The sequence below is a fragment of the Papilio polytes genome, unplaced genomic scaffold, assembly GCF_000836215.1.
Source record: "Papilio polytes unplaced genomic scaffold, Ppol_1.0 DF824135.1, whole genome shotgun sequence".
Lineage (NCBI taxonomy): Eukaryota > Metazoa > Arthropoda > Insecta > Lepidoptera > Papilionidae > Papilio > Papilio polytes.
The window spans coordinates 249,292-269,487 of NW_013525069.1; the positions used below are offsets into that span (position 1 = coordinate 249,292).

Here is a 20,196-nt window from a genome sequence, read left to right on the forward strand (position 1 = left end):
TTGTGTTCTCATGTTACCCTTCTTAACGCTGCTTTCGATATGAAAGTAATGATGTTTTAACTTTGATTTAAGTGTGTGTCCTTATTTGCGTAAAAAATATTTTGTTCTTTAATTAATAATTTAAGGAGAATTTCGTGATCAAATATTTCATGATGTTTTGTTAATGAATGTTGACAGAATTGACTGATGTGGTAAGTGATATGATACCTCTGCTAATTGCTCTTTCGTCTCAACCACTTCATCATCGAAGCCTGTCATAATGTCGTTATCAGTTAGTTATACTTAGTGTATTTTTCGCCAAATTATGGTTTTAAGTAACTTATAAAAAAAATCAGGAGAGAGGATTTGGAAAATGGTTATCGAGAAACTTAATTGTAATTTTAAATACAACCGCATTTGTTAATGTTAACACACAATTCAAACGCAAATGATAAGATTATATAAAATAAAAAAATTAGATCACGAGGAACAAGACTGCGAATTGTATTTTTTTTTCTTTAAAGTTTGTCTGTTGTATGTTTGGTGTGCTTATGATATATTATGTAAATGGTTAATATACTTATGTGCCATAAACAATACTTATATGCCGTATCATTAAAGTCGATGTTTGAAGCAGATGAAACGTAAAGAAAGGGCTACACACATAAATATGATTTACATTATTTTCATAGCTGCGTTCTTTATTTACCAAATAACCTTTATGATTAAATTACTTTCAGTAACTTTGTTTGCTTCACATTTGTTTTAATAGACCTTTGAAGAAGGTTTTTGCTAACGAAGGTTGGGTACATAAAATAAATCTTTCTTTTTTCCTTTAACTTAATACTAAAACGTTTTTAGTCTGAAAATAGGTACTTATAAGTTTGGTATAGCAAAAATTATTTATTAAATGAATAAGTATACATTCAATTATTTTAAAATAAGCTATTCGTGTGAATAGTTTGCCAGGATTTTAAAAACATCAACAGACTTTAAAATCTCTAAAAAGGATCCCAATTATTTGCACTTTTAATACATACATAGACTAACTAAAACGTTTCATTATTAACTGTTATAAAGTATTTTTATTTGTGCTTCAAACTCTTAGAAATTCGTGTATAAATTCAAGACATTATGACTCCTTCGACACAATACTGCCAGCCCTACAATACGTATGATTTATGTCCTCATATTTTATCTTATACTTTGTGGTTCGCAAAAGACCTAGTATTACTTATACAACACCTTTTATATGGACGTTTTGAATGTTATAGGTGTATTTTAAATGTTTTTTATATTAAAAAAATGCAGTTATTACATAAAATTATAACATACTAGCTGTTGCTCGCGACTTCTTCCGCGTGAAATTAAAAAATAATTAAAACATAGCTTATGCCACTTATTCATATTGTAGCTTTGTAATGTGAAATCGATCATGTAGTTTTTGAGTTATTTCAATAAACACAAAAATACAAATCTTTTCCCTTTAGTAAAGTTAAACATTATTGTTGCATGTATAGATAATCGGTTTTTTTAACCTATTTGAAACATTTAAGTTGCAATTAAGTTAAAATTGTAAAAAACAGTTCGTAAAGAATAAAAGCAAACCAGTATAACTTAGTGTTATAGTTATTTCTTCGATATCCAGTAATATTGCAAGTTATAAAATAAAATAAATTAGCTGCTTCAACAATTCAAAATGAAATTCCCGCCGTAGCTTTGTAATTGATTTAACTTTTCACTACCTCGTAAGCACTTCGCTTGAAAGGTTCGTCTTAAAATAATTTCGGGACAAAATAATAAAAGGAAATAAAGCCTTTGAAGGGAATAAAGCTACTTGTCAAAGGTTAAATTTATTGTTCCTACATAGCTTTTGTGTCTACAGTCTCGAGATGGCTTTTATATCTTTTTTTTCCTTATATTATAATGAAGTTTGACAAAAATGATTGCGGTTTCCATTGTATTTTCTATTTTTTTTTTCAAATTAAATACTCTACGATACTTTCCACAGGTGATGAATAACCAAAGTATTCTATGTTAACAATTGCAAACATTTATATTTGTTTACCGGAAATAAAAAAAGTATCTTTTATTTGTTTAGCGACGTATCCTATACTGAAAATTTCTTCTTTGTTAGAAAACATTTGCGTAGTTGGACGGTTTGCAAAACATTCCTTCAATGGGTAAACAAAGTAATAATATAATTTTTATTGCCCATTTCTCACTTACACAATTGTGATAAAATAAAGTACTAAATAATATAAATGCGAAAGTTACGCTGGATGGATGGATGTTTATTAGCGTTAGGCTACAGCCTAAATCGATTGATCGGATCTCCATGAAATTTGGTACGGGTTTAGAACATGGTCGGGAGGAACACATAGGCTACTTTTTATCCCGGGAATAGTTACAGTTCCCGTGGAATTCATTAATTTAGTTTTTTAATGTTTACTCCATCATTCTCACGGTTCAACATATCTTATTGAAATTTGGCATAGATATAAAACAAAGTCTGGAGTACACATGGGATAAGGTTCATCTTCGAGAAATGTCCAGTTCCCAAGAGACACGTAGCTTTTTGTTATGTATATAGTTCGTATGTTTTCTAATACCACGCGGACGAAGTCGCGGGCAGCATCCAGTAGTTAATAATATTTAGGATATAAACAATAATATCATAACGTATAAAGATAATATTATAAAGAGAAAAATAACATGAACCACAATACGCAAATTATATTAAAAAGCAGCTTTTTTCCTGAATCTGTGTTAATAAAATTTTGCCTGTAAATATGAAAAAGAGGCAAATCACAGTATTGCATTTAGTTTGTTGATACTTGAAATGAAACAGAATAATCAAACATTGTTACACAAACGTAACTTCTTTCTACTTTACTTTTCTTTTTCTTGCGCAGTGGAAGCGTGCTGGGCCCATAACCTAATATAATTAAAATATTGAAAGCAGAGATATATAACACAGTTTATTTAATTATATTATACTTCACGACAGATATTTATGACATATTAAATTTTTTCTTAATAAAATTTTTCACGTCACTTTATAAGTGTCAATGTATATGTTTTTTTCTTCTTTTTTCATAAAAGAGTTTTCATGTCAACTTCAACAGTAAATACATATGTAATTTACGTTAGAAGATTCACCATCGGACCTGAGTCAACAAAAAGGTCTTGTAATTTGATTTACATATCAAATTCAAAGCTTTTATGCTAATATTTTATAATATTTTGGATTTTTATTTTATTTTAAACCAATAAGCACGGTGTTATTTATATTAGCTCTTTAAAGTCGTTAAAGATTTTTGGAAGGGATTTACAGAAATACTTTCTACCATAGTATGTATGTGTGTCTGATGCCTTTTTTGTAACAATAAAATGGTGAATTGTGACGTCTACTTCTCGTTAACATCCATAAGCAGATGATAAAGGTAAAACCGAGGGGTATAGTTAGTTTATCTGTAAAACTACGAACTCACTTAAACAACTCTACTAAAACATCATTAATTCCTTTGTTGGTATGGTTTTTCAAGTAACGTAGTCATCTAAGAAATGATTGAATGAATAGATAGATCTGATACGAAAAGTAACCGTTGCCTTCTTTATTTCACGAATAAGCTAACGGAAGAGAGCTATTTTGTCGCCTCTAGCTATTTCTTTTGTCGCATTTTATGCTATTTTTAGTTCTACCGCCTTATTTTTCAATCATTTATAAATCGTACTGACAAAGCTTAGGTAAACCTAAGCGAACAAAATTAACTAATCGATCGAAGTTCTTGATTAAAGATAACCAGTCTTTTATACATTCGTATAATCGTAGGTAGAAAGCAAAAAAAAGTGGTAGTGGAGGCGTATGGCCCTTTTGTTCAGCAGAATAGCAGGTTAAATATAAAAATTCCCGAATGATTTTAAAAAAAGATCAAAAACCCACAATATTAGGAATATTGTTGAAAAACATTAGTCTAGATCGGAATCTAGACAATTTTGATACGTCTAGTTCTAGATTCTACGATAGATCAAAGTGAGGCACCTGTAATTCCTCAATAGCAAACTATCAATTAAAGCGACCATTGTCGATTCTAGTCGCTTGTCTGTGTAATTGCACATATTCGACGAGCGATATTCACAAGTTAGGCATTAGGCTAGTCCTATTAACGAATACAGATTAAGCTACTTAATCTACCTATACATGTAACAAAGTTGGAGTGTCTGTTTGTAATTTCAATAGAAAAATTCCAGATTTCAGGAAGATGATGTATTTGCGTTGCTGATAACGAAAATTCGCATTCAAAATTTTTTTGTCTGCCTGTTCGTTCGCAAGTCACGTTTATTCCAGGTAATCTCCGAAACTGCCGGGCCGTTTCCGACCGGACTTTCACTAAAGGGTAGCTTACATAGACGGGCATAATATAGGCTACTTTTTTAAATCCTGTGCTGTCAAAATGGCGTAACGGGTGGTCCAAAATTGCGCTAACGAAGTTTGCGGGCGACAGCTCATGCGAAATGATTATTTTATCAAGAATATTGAGGAATATCTAAAGTACCACTTATTACTTTACCACTGACACTCTATATCAATAGAGATATAGTATTGATTGATCTCTGAAAAATGTAAAGATTTTCTTAATGACCAAAATCCATTGACAAGAGAAATTCAAAAGACAATGACTTAAAATAATAAGAACGAAGGAATACTGCCTTAAATTATGACATTAAAAATTATTTACGTGTATTCAAAGTTCCTTCGATGCAGACTGGAATTTAAAAAAATAGACTAGCAATAATTGCTCTAATTTAAATTAATGAGGTCGATCTGATGTCAAGTCCGTCACACGTTCCGCCCGAGAGAATACTCGTTGAAAATTGATATTTCATATGAGTTTTCATTACTTACAAAGTTCTCTTTTAGACTAGTACACAATATTGCACACTTATAAATATTATTTGCAACTTTTTTAAATATACTTATGTGAAATCTACTGATACATTAACGGGCTAAATATCGGTATCGATATTATGATATCTGAAATTTTCTGTTGCGATTTTTTTTTTACTTTATGTTTAAGTTAATAGTTGCTGTATAATTTTAATAAATTTAAAACAACTGTACCGATTTCATAAATTCTTTTGGCGATGGCAAGCTACATTATCATTCAGTAACATTGGGTATATTTGTTCAGTGCAAAATACAACAATCTCTTTGGCTGACAAGAGGTGTAAATACAGCCAAACAGGTTGCATACTGGCCATCGAGACTTTTCCGTGATTATTATAGTAAAAGAAGAAAAGAGAGCGTATAAAAAGACAAGACGGGATCGCTATAGTTTTGTTAATTGATTGTGTAAATATGTAAATAAGATTGAATAAAGATGTCTTGTTGTAGTATAAAAGTTTATTTTGTATCTTTGGCTGCTTCGCTGTCGGTAACAAGTTAAACAATATATATTTCTAGAAATAACAGTAGTAGAATCTTTTGTTTCATTTTTTCTTATAAGAGTAGTTCACTCGTAGCTAAAAGATATGACATTGTTTAATTATTAATAAAGCAGGTACAAATTGGGTGTGCACTTTACTTAGCCTAACAACTCCACCTCTTGCTTTGGTACACGCTACTGTCGTCAACAGGTGCACTCTATTATGAATTGTGGTTTCACATCCTTTTAATTAAGTCAAGTTTCTTGCGCGATGCCTTTGTACTGACATTTAAGTTTTATATGTCAACTCTTAAAGTGACGCAACTGTGAAAGTTGCAACTTAAGAGACATCTTGCTGTAATAAAACTTAGAAGTGGTACAATTTGAAAAGAAATTAGTAATCATAAATAATTGTCGTGGAAGAAGAAAGATTTTCGGCTAGTTTAAAATATACTTTTGATTAAAAAAAAAATTATTACTTTAAGATATAAGTAAGGAAAAACAAATCCGCCCAAACCTTATTTTAGACGGGGCTAAGTACCTTGTAGATGTTGTTCAGTGTTATGCCTAAAAAAAAAAAATCTTCGTAAATGGGAAAAAGTTAAATTGAAATTGTTTTATTAATTTGAACAAAGTTCTGAAAAAATAATTTGTTTGTGTCGAATTCTTGTGTAAAATTATATTTGATTACATTATGAAATTCTCTAAACTTGGAGAGAATTTAATTATGTTCAGTCAATTGCATTTTTCTAAATTCGTTACAAATTAGCACCTCAATTAGGCGTTACGTTTTCTTGTGATTTTATAATTGGAATTTTTGTAACAAAATTTATTTTATTGTTTTATATCTAAAACTGTTAGAGGATTTACCAAAATACTATATGGAGTTGCACAGATTCTAATAAAAATTAATAAGTAGTGAAAATCACTTTCGATCAGGTCTGTAATATAACGATGCCGTCTAACTTTTTAATTAAAAAAGTTTGAAAGTTTTGAAAACCACTGCAAAACACTTAAAGGAAGAATCAAATCATAGAAGAACAAACGTGGAATAGAAGAGGTGCAAATTGCACAGGAAATAAACATGAAAATATATTGCAAAGTTCCCATAGCCCAATACGTAAGGGTCTAGATATCGAGGATTCGAATTTAACTATTGTACAAGCTTCGTATCAATACGGGTTATGTTAAAAAATAGTTATTCCATATTCCTAAAAATTACATCAATTTTTAACGTATAATTTATTCTTCATATTTTTCGAGTCACTCTAAAGAGTTATAAATACGATCGCTCTTTTGTCGAATGAACAAATACAAAAAAGAGTGCTATAAACAAACGCGCAATAGCAAACGCTCCAATGCAAATTAAACTGCAAACAGAAGTTGAATTCTATTTTATCGTAAAGTAAACTTTGCAACATCGACAGAAACCAAACAAAGTTGTTATTACTGTGAATTATTTCAATTTTTACGTAAAATTTCGGAGCGGTATCCCTAAACGTCAGTTCAGACTTTAGCGAGTGGCAAAAGGATTATTAATACGTAGCCTCGTAATACATCATATTATATATTACATCATATTGAATATCTCATCAGAAAAACAACTCATCTCATATTATGCAAAAAACCAACACAGTACAACACTTAGTTTGGCTTATGTTATGAATGATACACAGAAGGAGAACATACATTTTGAAGACAAGGAGTCGTTAGTTTGCACAGAATACTTCACATTTCAGAGGCGTCTTAAAGGTTAGCGCCTCGGAGATGAAAGAAAAAAATACAAAAATCCGCAACGGCTTTCAATTGTTTTATTCCCGTGGAGGGTACATTTTCGGGTATGTACAACTTAAATAGTTATGTTTGTTACTTAAGCTTGGTTGATTTGGAATTGTGATTCGATCTATGGTTATCCTCGGATTGTTTAAGGTTTTCAGCGACTCAAACCTGTATTCCTCGAAGCGCTAAGCCAAGTGTTTACAAAAGTTAACGTTGTTGACTTTTTTTTGTAAATGAGGGACGTTTTAGTTATATTCAGACATTTATCCTACAAACAGCATCTTTTGTTCATTATAATTATACATTTATATTCCTAAGGCAAGTCTCCAGTGATAGCATGTTTTGTTGGCGTCGACCCAATTCTTCGTGCATTTATAAGCAACGGCCTCGTGACCTCGGATACTTTGAGAATTTTTTTCACACATTAGTGTCATATAGTATGTTAATGTTATGTTTTTTGTCTTCATCGAATAACGCTTTGAGCAAACACGTAACTTTTTATCACAGCACCATAGAACGATCCTTTATCTTTGATCCAACAAAAACCACTTTGAAATATCATACCTTTCTAAAAGGTATTCTTTAATAACTAGCTTTTGCTCGCTACTATATCTACACATTGAAAAATGTTCCAGACATTATTCGATATCATGCGTGCGATGCAAAATTTTGCACTAACAGTATTAGTAGGATAAGCAAAGTTAGCCACCGCTGAAACATTAATAATATTATCTTATTTATTCAGAATCATTGTTACATTACAGACAGTCGTTGTTGTAACGGTAACAATACATTTTAATACAAATGTTTCAACAGATACCCACGGAAGAAACATGTTTTATATCTACAGTATCTGGATTGTTTGTACAATTGTACACTTATCTTAAACTTCCTCGTCCAATCTCTTCGCCGATTCAATTATGGCCGGCGGTGTTTGTTAAAAGATACGATTTTTGGAAAGGGAGTAGGAAATGTACATCGTTCTATAGAACACATTTATCAACTCCCTTGTTTTGACGTCCTTAATTTATTTAAAAACAACATTTTAAACAATCTTTTTACTAAGATTCAGCACAGCTAGTAAGCTGTCGTAAACTCCCATAGATCGCCTTCGAAGTAGATTAAGAATTTTAAACTGAAGTATTCACTATAGAAGGTACATATGCACATACACACGTCAGATTTAATTAACCTTCAGTCAGTCAGGGAGTAAGGGGTTGGTGGGTGGTGGTAATAATGAAAAAAACTGTTAATCGGTCAAAAACTGTGCAAACTAATTTACTACCTTTTTTTAAGATTTGAACATGTATGTAAGTAGTGTATACGAGTATGTTACATTATTGATTTAGTCAAGGACTTCTTTCCGCTCATTGGCAATATGATACTTAGTTCGATGTTATTTATTTAAAATTGGATCGGGAGGCGCCAGAGTGGTAACTTATTTGTTTTGTAGCGACATCTCCGGTGGAGTGGGTCTGGCTTCTGCCAAGTCCATGTCGCAAACTAGTACAACAATGTATCCCTGACCTAAATCGCCCACGCTACTTGGCTAGTTCATTTCGTTTTGGTAGATGGACATGTGGTGTTTAAGATCTCTTATAGCAATTCTATTTACTTTCGCTTTTTCTTGAAGTAGGTTTATGACTTACATCTTACATTATTGGATACCCAATTATATTCGACGTGGTATAAACTTGTCGGAGTCACGATCGGTTTGTTGAATTCAATTCCAAAGGCAGATCATATACACGATAACAATCTTTCAGTGTAGGCGTTCGTATGTCGGAGATAATGAAATAAAAATCGCGTAACATTAGAAACACTATCATTTGTTGACCACCATCTTAATTGATAACTTCACAATACACTGTAATCGAATTCCAAACCTTAACAGAGATTAACCAATAGATTTTATAATAACAAAACGCAATATTCCACCATTCAGACAACTGTCATTTGTCAATCTATTGCCGCTTGACATCTATCATGCACGATGCACATTCAGCCAGTACTCAAAATTATTAGTTGCCAGTAACTTTAATCAACGTTAACGTTCAAAAATTAACAAAAAATTCGGCCCGTTATACTAATAACGATATTTATTTAACTGGTGTAAATATTCAAATGATTTGTTTATTATTGTTACAGATTAGGTCCTGAATTCAAGAATCGACAAATGCAGAAAACTTAATCTGGTCTCATCTAATATGTGCTTTGTGCTATATGAAAAGACAATGCCGTTTGTTATGAGGCAGTGATTTAAAATGAATTTAATTATCTGAAGCGTGAAGGGTGTTTGTTTTCAAATGATCTAAATGTCTTATTTAAAAGAACATTGCGCTGCAGTTTGCAGGCGCCGACTATGTTTGACTCGACCAAAGGCGCATTGCTAGTGGCGCCCTCTCTCTCTAACAGCTCTTGCTGGCTGAATGGTAAAGTTTGGCCTTCAGCGTTTCCGGCGCCCGCGGACATACTAAAGGCTCTTTTTATATTCGCCCTGTCCATGGGAATAGTTTTCGCTAATCTCGTTCTTATCTGTGTTTTGAATAATCGACGTTACATTAAATACATCGATAATCAGGTTGGTATTTGGATTTTTAATTTCTTTTAACAAAATCAGATTACAATACTATCTAAGATAAGAGTTAAAACAAAAAAAGGGTGATTTTAGTTATATATTAATTTAAAATTACATTTTTCAAAATGTTCAAAAGTTTCTTGATACAGTGTAACATTATTTTATAGCCTAGGTATCTACTTACGTCGTTGGCACTAAACGACCTGTTCACTGGCATACTCATCGCTCCTGTGGCTCTGCTGCCGGCGTTGTACAAGTGTTGGCCATACGGGGAAATATTCTGTCAAATACAGGCAAGTTTTTACCATAGTAGTATACCAATAAAAATGGTTATTATTGGAAAGATGTTAAAGAGAAAAAAATAGATATAACTGATAAATATAAGAGGGATTATGTACAATTACAAATGAGAATAGAGACCTTTTTTTCTAAATAATATTTAAAACAACAGCTTTATTAATAACTAGCTGTCCCCGTGCGACTTCATCCGCATGAAATTATGAACATTTTATTTTATTGTTTACATCCTATGATGACATCCTAGCTTCCTTGATGTTGGCAGCAATTTATGGTCTCTTTCCCACATTAGGGTTTTTTATCAAAAATATTTACCCCCTAAGTTTAATGGCGTTAAAATATATAGCCTAAAGCGTGACGCAGGTGTAGGGCTTTTTATTTAAAAAAAAATTATCAAAAATATCTTGTTATGGATGACATCTTAGGCAACAAAGAAGTGTTTGTTCACGCTTTATTATAATAGTATAGATATAATTTTAATACAACCTGGAAAAATATAAGTAATTGTCATTAAATTTCTTTTAAAAAACTTTATAGAGCAAACATTACACCGTGATTGTTGTTATCAAGTTTAAGTTACTGAAAGTTAGCAAGTGTTATTATGGAGACGAGAAAATGAGTAAAGTTACTGAAATGAAGTTATACTTAAAGATACGAAGTATAAATATAAGTTAAGCAAGAAAACAGTAGAAGCTATTTTCACAACGTTGGTTAAATAATTGGCGTTATTAAATAATTAGGATACTGAAATCGTAAATCAATAACAATGATAAAATGGATAGGTTGTATATATTAAAAGACAAATGTAAAACTGAAAGGGGTAGTATTTTAAATATAAATTGTAATCAGTTGTCATTAAAAAAATTGGTGAAAAACCCTGAGTGTAACGTAAACTGACCTGTGTAATCTGACAAGACAATGGCACGAAATTGGGTCCGTGGTTCCCATAAGTCGTTCAATTAATGACATTCTATTATGAAGTTAACGTGACAACTATAACTAAATCGATTATATCTTTTATAGCTCGTTGGCTAATGGCTCATTTAGTGATCGTGCAGAAAATGTACAAGGCTGTCAAAGTTTCAAGTTCTTTGACTTCGTGCCTTATCTACCAACAGGGCAGCGCCGTTGTCGTTGCTTTATAATTAATTTCCTTTAACGGTAATTACCACGCTATTGGAAAGTCACTGTACCGAAATAAAATTACAATTTATATGCAATGTTCAAAAGTCTTTATTTAATCATCATTAAGATTTTCTCAGAAGATTACCGAGTATTGAAAGTAATGGAAATTTAAAGTTCAAACAGTATTTTGTTTGCATTAACTAATTTGTAAATATGAATTGTACTTAAAGTAATAAACTAAATATACTATGAGCCTGGTTTACAAAATCAATAATTTCCAAATACACTACTGTACTTATGTGTCTGGTATCATATTTAGTTTTTTTTGTTGTTTCAGGCGTTACTACGTGGCGCAGTCAGTCAACAAAGTGCAGTTATTTTAGTGTGCATGGCTATAGATAGGTATTTGTATTTGCTCCATCCAAATACCTATCAAAAACACTCCAGTAAAAAGGTATGACGTAGTTTTTAATATTAACAATTTCTTACTTAACTGCAACCGACAATTTAAATTGATTATTAAAATGGCAACAACATAAATAATAGAATCATATTAATTTAAAATTACTTCATCGCATATTGTTTTTTTTTTCAGGGTTGCGTATTAGTTATAAGCGTGACTTGGATTTTATCAGTATCGTTATTCGCGATCATGGTTCTCCCCAGATCTGGATATTACTTCAACTCCACGGGCCTAATGGCTTGTGATGTATTTCACAGCAGAGTGGCTTTTAGGTAACAAACAAATTATAATCGTATTAGGTACATAAACATCAGTTTCTGATTGTAACTAATCTTTGATATTATTTTAGAATATTGTCGTGCTGTGCTTATTACTTTCCAACAACAATGGCCCTGATGTACTGCTATGGTTCGGGATTCCACGTCAGTAAATCAAGGACTAAATGTGAACCAGAACCAACAAGAACTAACGGTGTACCTGTAACATGTTCTAAAACTAGTCATGGAGAACTAGAAGCCATTGTAAGAGTCAAGTAAATTCTAAAATTTTGTTTGGATATAACAGATTTTCCAAATCAATGACATCAATAACTTTAACTTTAGCTACTGTTCGCGTTTATTGGTTTTTAAAATTATCTGTTTAATTTTTAGCAAATTCAAGCACCAACTCGACCGCACAGTTTGAGCACGTCTCGAACGATGGCAGCCATGTCCTTAGGTTTCATTGTTATGGTAACTCCGGCCACAATAAAAGAGGTTGTTGCAGCATGTACGGGATGTAGAGTAAGTAATACTTTTTGTCTATTACAAAATCAAATTGTCTATTCAAATATCAATATTTTCCCAGGTTCCACCATCGCTGGACTTCATCGTAACGTGGTTAGCATTAAGCAACAGTTTCTGGAATCCATTCCTCTATTGGCTTCTAAATGGTCACTTTAGAAGAATCAGTAATGATTTGGTGCAATATTACGTAAGGCTATCTTCAGTTTAAATTTACTATAAAAATACTGTCGATAATTTTATAACTGATTAAGAATCTCTTACTCAGGTTTGTTGCCGCAGGAAGAAGACTTATTCATTCTACCAGAAAAGTGCAGGGTGTTGCGGTTCACCAATTACTTCCGAAGGCATAAATTCTAAAGGTGAATTTGAAGGCCTTGGAGAAAAATATTGGGGCGAAATTTTAGAACGTACTGTTTCGTCTACTTCTTTACATGCTATTCAGAAAGCATGTCATAGAGATGCTCTTCGTTGTACTGGATCATTTAAGGGCTGTCCAAGCAACAGCTGTAAACATGATCCTAGATATTACGATGGCTATGGACCTGCAGAATATAGACAATTTGATCACTCAGCATTTCAAATAGAGTCATGTCCTCGTCAGTGTAGGATGAAAAATTCTGACTTTTGTCTATTTCGACCAAATCCAGAATTTGAATGCGGCCGTACACGATCAAATTTAAGTTTAGATGAGGGAAATTTGGGAAAAACATGTAACGGTCGACATTCTGAATTGTGAGAAATACCGAACTGTCCGGTTTTCGGGCACAGAAGCAATAGTATTGGTATGTATCCAGGCGTAGAGCATTTTAATTCAAGTGTGAAATGGAAGTTTAATGATTCATCGTGCATAGAAAATGATATTGAACAAAATTTGGAACACAACCTTGATAGGATACGTAGCCTGAGTCATGAGCGAAATTTTAATCTATATCGAGGCAAAGATCAGTTATTGGAGGTGGAAGTGAATAATGTGATTGAGGATGATTCAGATGATTCCAAAGACTGTACGAATGGAGGTTGTCGTGAAGCTTTTGATGAGAAGGGTGAACATTGTATTGTGCCAAAGTTTTCACGGAATTCTTCTCTTTCGAACAGAGAACTAGATGTTATTAAAGAAAGCTCAAGAAGCTCCAGTGATACGGAAGTGACGTTAACGCGATGACTTCCGAAGGTAACTTTTCACACGAAAGTGAATGTTGTTCACATGGAACATTTTTGATATAAGACATAGTGAATATGGTAGTGTAAAAGTGGTGTTTTTCGGTGTTAAGAAATAGTCATTGTTATAATAAGCATGTGGACCATAAATTTTCTTTTCATTTGGAAGTTTTTGCTTATAAGTTAAGAAAGTAAATTAGATGTATTATTTAGTAGAATACTTTTCTAAGAACTTTTAGTAGGTTCCTTGGTATACTATATTCTTATAGTATACTATATTAATATTTTTTACAACATACAATGATTAATATTACGATGATGTGCTATGGTATCGTGTTGTAAATTGTAGATTTTTTTGTATATATTATAATAGTTTATTAATGTTTGTAATTCAGAACAGCATACGATTTATTGATATTGATTTCCTAATGAAACTACTCGTTATGTCGAAGTATGATATTCTAAATTTTTTAAAGTATTCTGTAATTTGTAAAAAGTTTATTGTTTGTGAATAAAATTAAGTAGGACTACTATAATGTAAATCAAATCGTATTAAGATTATCTGTTGTGCATTATTTACGTTTGTTCTAGAATTTGTATCATTAATATCTATTTCTTGATATGCTATGTACATAGATTTAAAGAAGGAAAGACTGTTCCAAAATATTCAAAGTCGCACAATTCTTGAATGTCAAAGAAGTTCGTTTTTATTTATGTCTTAACTGGAAATTAATTATTTCATTGTCAAGAAGAAAATAAATTCTTGATCAATTCTTGATTTTTTATTTAGTCCCTATTTATGTATATTGTAAAAAGTAAAAAAAAAAGAATTTATCCTTTGTTTTGTGTTATTTTAAACTTTTAAGATCGTTCATAAGCGCTATGAATTAAAGAAACAAGCAAAGTTTTTACTTAAAGTGCTTTTATAATCTGCAGACGTTTTTAAATACAGTTTAATTTCCTTTTAAACAGAAGAAGCGTTACTTGTTCGGTATGTCATGAAATATTGTTAAGATGAAAAACATTTTCCAAGATTTTACTTTTAAAATGAAGAAATATAATAAAGACAATCTCAAGAATGAACTACAGTTTTTCTTAGACAAAATTATCTAGCGTTATACGTTGTATCTTTTCTAGATTATGAGGTACAAAAGTATTTTAAAGTTAATATTTGCTAGGCTTTGTTCACAACAGGTAACCCGTCGATTGTTAGTAGACTTATTGTATGGCCTACAATGAGCCTAGTAACGGAAATAACATACAAACATCTCATCTTACTGTCTGTCGGTTAAAATAAACTCTGACACCTTCCATTACCTTCGACGGTTTAAAACTGTTTCATTTGAGCGCACCCTTACACTGAGAGCTTTATCGGCGTGATGTGGTCGGACACTTAATGCTCTTAGTGTATCCTTAACAAAGTACGTTACCGCAGAGTACCTTGACAAGGGTAGGAAAAGGCCCCCTCGAATTACATGTCAGTTACTCGTTACAGTACTACGAGTACATCGACGTTTTCATTTCTGATCGAATTAGTATTACAGGATTACATAACAATTATTTGATTGTTGATCGCGACTCCGTCCGCGTATAATTAAAAAAGCAAGTAGCCTTTGTATTCCTCTAAACTATGTTCTACATCTATGCTAAATTTTATGCAGATACGTTCAGCCAACCAAAGCTACCAAGTCTATTGGCAGACGTGTCATATTTAGGCGCATTGTAGAATTATAAAAATTCTTAAATTATTGATGAAGTACATTTTAAAGTCTCGAGTCCATTAATGAAGAAGATTTTCCGAGGTGAAATCCTAAGAAGGAAATGAGAGTTAATATATTTAAAGGAGCTAATTAAACTACATCAAGTTATTAACCGCTCTTCACAATTGTGGCTTGGCAAAGTTCAAACTTCAAACCATCACTAGTTAAGACTTATACGTAACTTGTAAAGAACTTACTTTGAAATTTATATAGCATCATAAAGAGTTTTTTAAGGACATACTTGTTTAATAATTAAGTGCATGGAAGATATTCAGATAGTTTAATTTCCGATTCTAATTTGGTAGAACAGAGATTGTCTTAGCATTAAAGATAATCTGCCTAATCAAAACAAATGAAGTTAGACTATTAATCAATTGCGGTCGTAAATTTGCGTGTTCATTTCGAGTCGTGCATACAAATACAATGAATAGATTATCCCCGTCCCAAATATGGCAAAAAAGATCATTTCAAGCTATATATTAATATTACTTTGAAAGTAACTCTCATTACGTCATTTTTTTAGAATAATTTAGTACCTAAACAGAATCGGAGTATGGGTTCGACTTTAAATTATCTTTTACTAGCAGTTTTATATATTAGTGTTTCAGCTACAATCACGGTTTTTGTAAAAAATATATACAATGAAATAAAAGTAGGTATTGCACGAATTGATGCTACGTATTTAAAAGCCCTATCTTTACGTAAATTATTGAATATGCGAACAACATTCTTAAAATAAGTAAGCACAAATAACATTGTAAATAAAATTACTTAAAAGTCAATTGATTGTTATAAACAACCAAATTAATTTAAAAATCAAAGCGCCTGCTTGTGTGCGACATGCAAATCATTCTGCTTACTGTTGTTCTCTAATAACAGTCGCATAATGGCATTATAAGTTTTATACTGTCGTGCATTTTGCGCTCATCAGCTAAATAAGCCATTAGCTGTCAGCGCATCAAGCGTAGCAACCGTAAAACTTTCAGTAATTCTATTGTTCTCCGCTAAGCTTTTCAACGAACATTAAAAACTTTAATGAGCATTAAAGCTGTGTTTAATTTTTTAGTAATGTAGTAAACCGATTACATTTTTATTTTATGCTGACGAGTTATGAGAGAGTGTAATAAATCATACTTCATACTAATGTTATGAATGCGAAAGTTTAGATGGATGGATGGATGTTTGTTAGAGTTTATAGCCGAAACGGATCATCGGTTTTCTATGAAATTTGGTACAGATATAGAGGATAGCCTGGAAGAACACATAGGCAAAGTAAAGAACACTTTAGTTTTTTTTTAAATTCAACGCGGACGTAGTCGCGGGCGAAAGCTAGTCATTTTATAAACATAAAATTGTGTACAGTAATTTTTATTTAGTGAAAGTTATCTTCAATCAAATTTAAGTAATATGTAAAATTTGAAGAAAATGTATGGTGATTATCTAAAAACAAAAAAGTTTTTCTAAGACATCGTATCAACTACGTGGGACGAAAATTGAACACGTGTCGAATGTAAATAGCTTATAACGGAAACCTTTTCAGTAATCATCTTCCTACGTAACAATCTCAACTTTTTCTTTTACGTTCAAAGCAAAAAGTTTTCCTTCAAAATGAACAAAGTAATACGGTGACGAAGTTAAATTACTTTATGGGTATTAATTGAGGAAGACGTAATGAACTAAAATTACGTTAAAAAATAAGATGACCAAACGTTCATGGACTTTATATTAAAGGCTAAAAATGTTTTCACTTCTTTAGTCAACCTATTTAAATACTTAAAAAGATAATCTCTTTCAATCTTAAATAAAAGACTTTCAGCCGAATACTCAAACGCCATTTCATTTTCTAACAGCGTCAAAGTAATAACTTTAAATTTCAAGATGAATTTGTAAGCATTTCCTTGTAAAGCTTGTTTGTGCTATATTTGTCAAACTAATAAATACTTCTACTATCGTTGCAGCGACTTTTTAAAAGTTAAACTTTTCTGGAAATCTATTACGAGGGAAAGTAACAAATTCTCACCTGGAGTAAGATAAGGACAGAAAGGCGATGTAACTAATAGCCGTGATTTAGATGGTGTAGGATACTTCAGTACCTATCTAAAGAACTGTGTCACATTAAATGAAAGGATTCAGCTTCGCAGTTGCTAATTAAGACAAAAGACTGTAGACGTCGTCGGCGGTTAGATTTATGTTTAAGCTTGATTTATTGCCATCTACTAGCGTGTAATAAATATTTTTAAAGTAATTAAAACGCTCGTTTAATGTACATTGTACATGCTCGTATATTTCCCCTTCCTACGTTTATTCCTCCGCCTAATTTACTTATAAGAAAAGGTTAGGGAGGGTAAATGAACTAATATCAGACCTCCGGTGCGTAAAGTTCTTAAGTATTTTAGTTAAAATTTGAATATAAAAAAAAACATAACACGTATTTCATTAGGGCATTGTACAGAAGTAGTATCAAAAAATCTTAGAATCAATGATCACTTTATAATCATTAAAAATCTAAAGATGTATTTTGTCACGAGTACCTATGAATATTCACAAACATCGCTCCTTTGTTACCGTTGATTGCTAGTAGTAAATAAATAGACCATGTTCGATATTACTCACTTGTATATCTCTGGCGTGAAAAGAGATTTATTATGCAACATGAATACACCAAAGAAACTTATTTACCCGTCAGAGAAGAGTTAGATGCCTTATATAGCATTTATTTTCGTAGTGTTACAAGGGATTATTTTGTAATAGGAAATGGCTTTAGTAGATCTACTAGCTCGTTTTCTTAGCAAGTATGTAGTTTATAAGAGTTCTGATACTTTCACATCCAGGGGATCAAATTTTAAGTAAATATCCGCTACTGTGTCAAATGAAAAATTGTGATACAAATATTTATAATATAATGTAAAAGAATACATTTTCAAAACAGTTTTTGTTTTGTAGACAAATGTTTATATCAAAATATGAACGAACATACTTCAGTATTACTATTTAAAAAAAATATAAAATCTATTCTATTTGAGTTTTGGATTTTATTCTAGATTTATTCCATTTAAATATTACTTTATCGCTAATTAATATTTCATAATAACTTTCAGATATTAAAACTATTAATAACACGTTTCAAAAACACTGTAGAGTATAAAATAATTTTAAAAGTTTGAACACGAAATCAAATTTAAAACCTTTCCACTCTTTAGTGGTTATTTATTGGGGCGTTTAAGTGGAGAGTTCTCATAGCAATTTAACTTTAGCAACGACCATCGAGGATTACGATAAAATTATTATTCAAAATAACAAAGTTCCATAACGACGATCGACCACTACTTTATAATAGCGGTAATTGCATTAAATCTGGAAACAAAGGATCTATTGTCGGTCGTACAAATAAAATTAAGATCTTGTTAAAAGTTTGCTTTAGCGGAATATTTAACTATTAATATAAAATTAAATCTGGCAGTACAGACAGAATTTATATATATTTCAATTACAGGCGTAAGTTCTTCTACTGGAGAGAAATCAAAATCAAGTATGATCATCTATAGGCTGAATAGTGAAACGAATTTTAAACATTTTGCTTCATAAGCAACAATCTGAGGACACGTCAGTCAGCATTTTAACAGAATTTGGAGTTTCATATTCGCCGTAGCATTTTCTTAAATTTGCATTTGCAAAGCATTGTCTTCAATGATACAAATTTAAATGTCATTAAAGTATTCGGCTACAAGCCCTCATTTGTCAGTTTTCCATTGAACAAGTAATTGCCACTGTAGAAAAAGGCCACGGTTTTGAAATGTGAACTTTTTTATGAATAAACAGTATAGTAGAATTTTATGATTTAGCGATGGTTTTACTGTTTGATTTCTGTTTTAAAAGCAAATCAGATTTGTGATGTCTATAGAGCAATAAAATGTGAGCACAGTGCAACCAAGTCTCATCTACCCTCATGTGATATCTAGTTTATTGTAAATTTTATTGCACTGTTGAGAGATTTTATTACTTCCATCACGGTATACGTTCCGCTGTAAGAACCCATTTTGATTTTATTCTTGCCAATGTATTTATTTTTACATTCGTTGATTTGTCGAATAACAATTTTAATTTTTATGTTCGGACTTTTCGTTTTGAATTTTCGAATCTGTCTACATATTCGTAATTGTTTTACTTAAGTATTTGAAAAAGGATTCCGTCCTTTCTATATTAACTTGTGTGACTTTGAAACTACTGACTAATAAAAATTCCAAATAAAGAATACCTGCACGTTTTCCTTACGTATTCCACAATCAAACGAAACTTTGTTACACAAAAGTAATTTGTACAAATAAATACTTCACAGGAACGTTGAACGGTTTGGGTCTATCTAATAAAATAACAGCGAATTTTTGCTTAACGTTGTTGTTTTAGAACAAATTACAACGACCTTTATTATTTGTTTGGGATGTTTTCAGCTAAGCTGAATTGTTTAAATTCGTCTACTCAAATCATAGTAATACTGTCACTTGCTGTATGCACTCATTTTTCTGGGAATTTTTGACCAACAGTAAGGCAAACATTACTTTTACTATTTTTTACAATAAACATACTATCTTAATGTTTTTTTAGTTTTATGGATGACCATATTAATGGCATTTATAAACAAGAACGCTAATTAAGGATTGGATTTTATTGCAGCATCAGCGGAATGCAAGTGTGTTGCATTTGCATGCGTATACCCGACCTACGATAGTCTGTACGTATGAAAGAGTTTCCAAAGACTTGACACTAAGCGTTCCTGTATATTGTGGTATTGGGCATTTACAAATAGTTGAAAACGTTTTTTGACTAAATACCCAACATCTTTAAC

The 20,196-nt window shown here is 31.6% G+C and overlaps 1 protein-coding gene across 1 annotated transcript; it reads left to right on the forward strand.

Annotated features, from left to right (window-relative positions):
- Positions 1 to 13,838, forward strand: LOC106099244 (trace amine-associated receptor 1). The gene is made up of 9 exons (XM_013277714.1): positions 1 to 191; positions 9,336 to 9,768; positions 9,933 to 10,058; positions 11,525 to 11,641; positions 11,783 to 11,922; positions 12,000 to 12,171; positions 12,301 to 12,432; positions 12,497 to 12,622; positions 12,701 to 13,838. Exons 2-9 carry the CDS (start codon positions 9,550 to 9,552, stop codon positions 13,169 to 13,171), a joined length of 1,503 nt encoding a protein of 500 aa, XP_013133168.1. The 5' UTR covers positions 1 to 191; positions 9,336 to 9,549; the 3' UTR covers positions 13,172 to 13,838.
- The last annotated feature ends 6,358 nt before the right edge of the window (positions 13,839 to 20,196 follow it).

Coding starts and splice junctions, on each gene's coding strand:
- LOC106099244 (XM_013277714.1), top strand. CDS start 9,550: ATGTTTGACTCGACCAAAGGCGCATTGCTAGTGGCGCCCTCTCTCTCT. Junction 12,172..12,300: donor ATGGAGAACTAGAAGCCATT/GTAAGAGTCAAG, acceptor TTTAATTTTTAG/CAAATTCAAGCACCAACTCG. Junction 12,433..12,496: donor CAGCATGTACGGGATGTAGA/GTAAGTAATACT, acceptor ATATTTTCCCAG/GTTCCACCATCGCTGGACTT.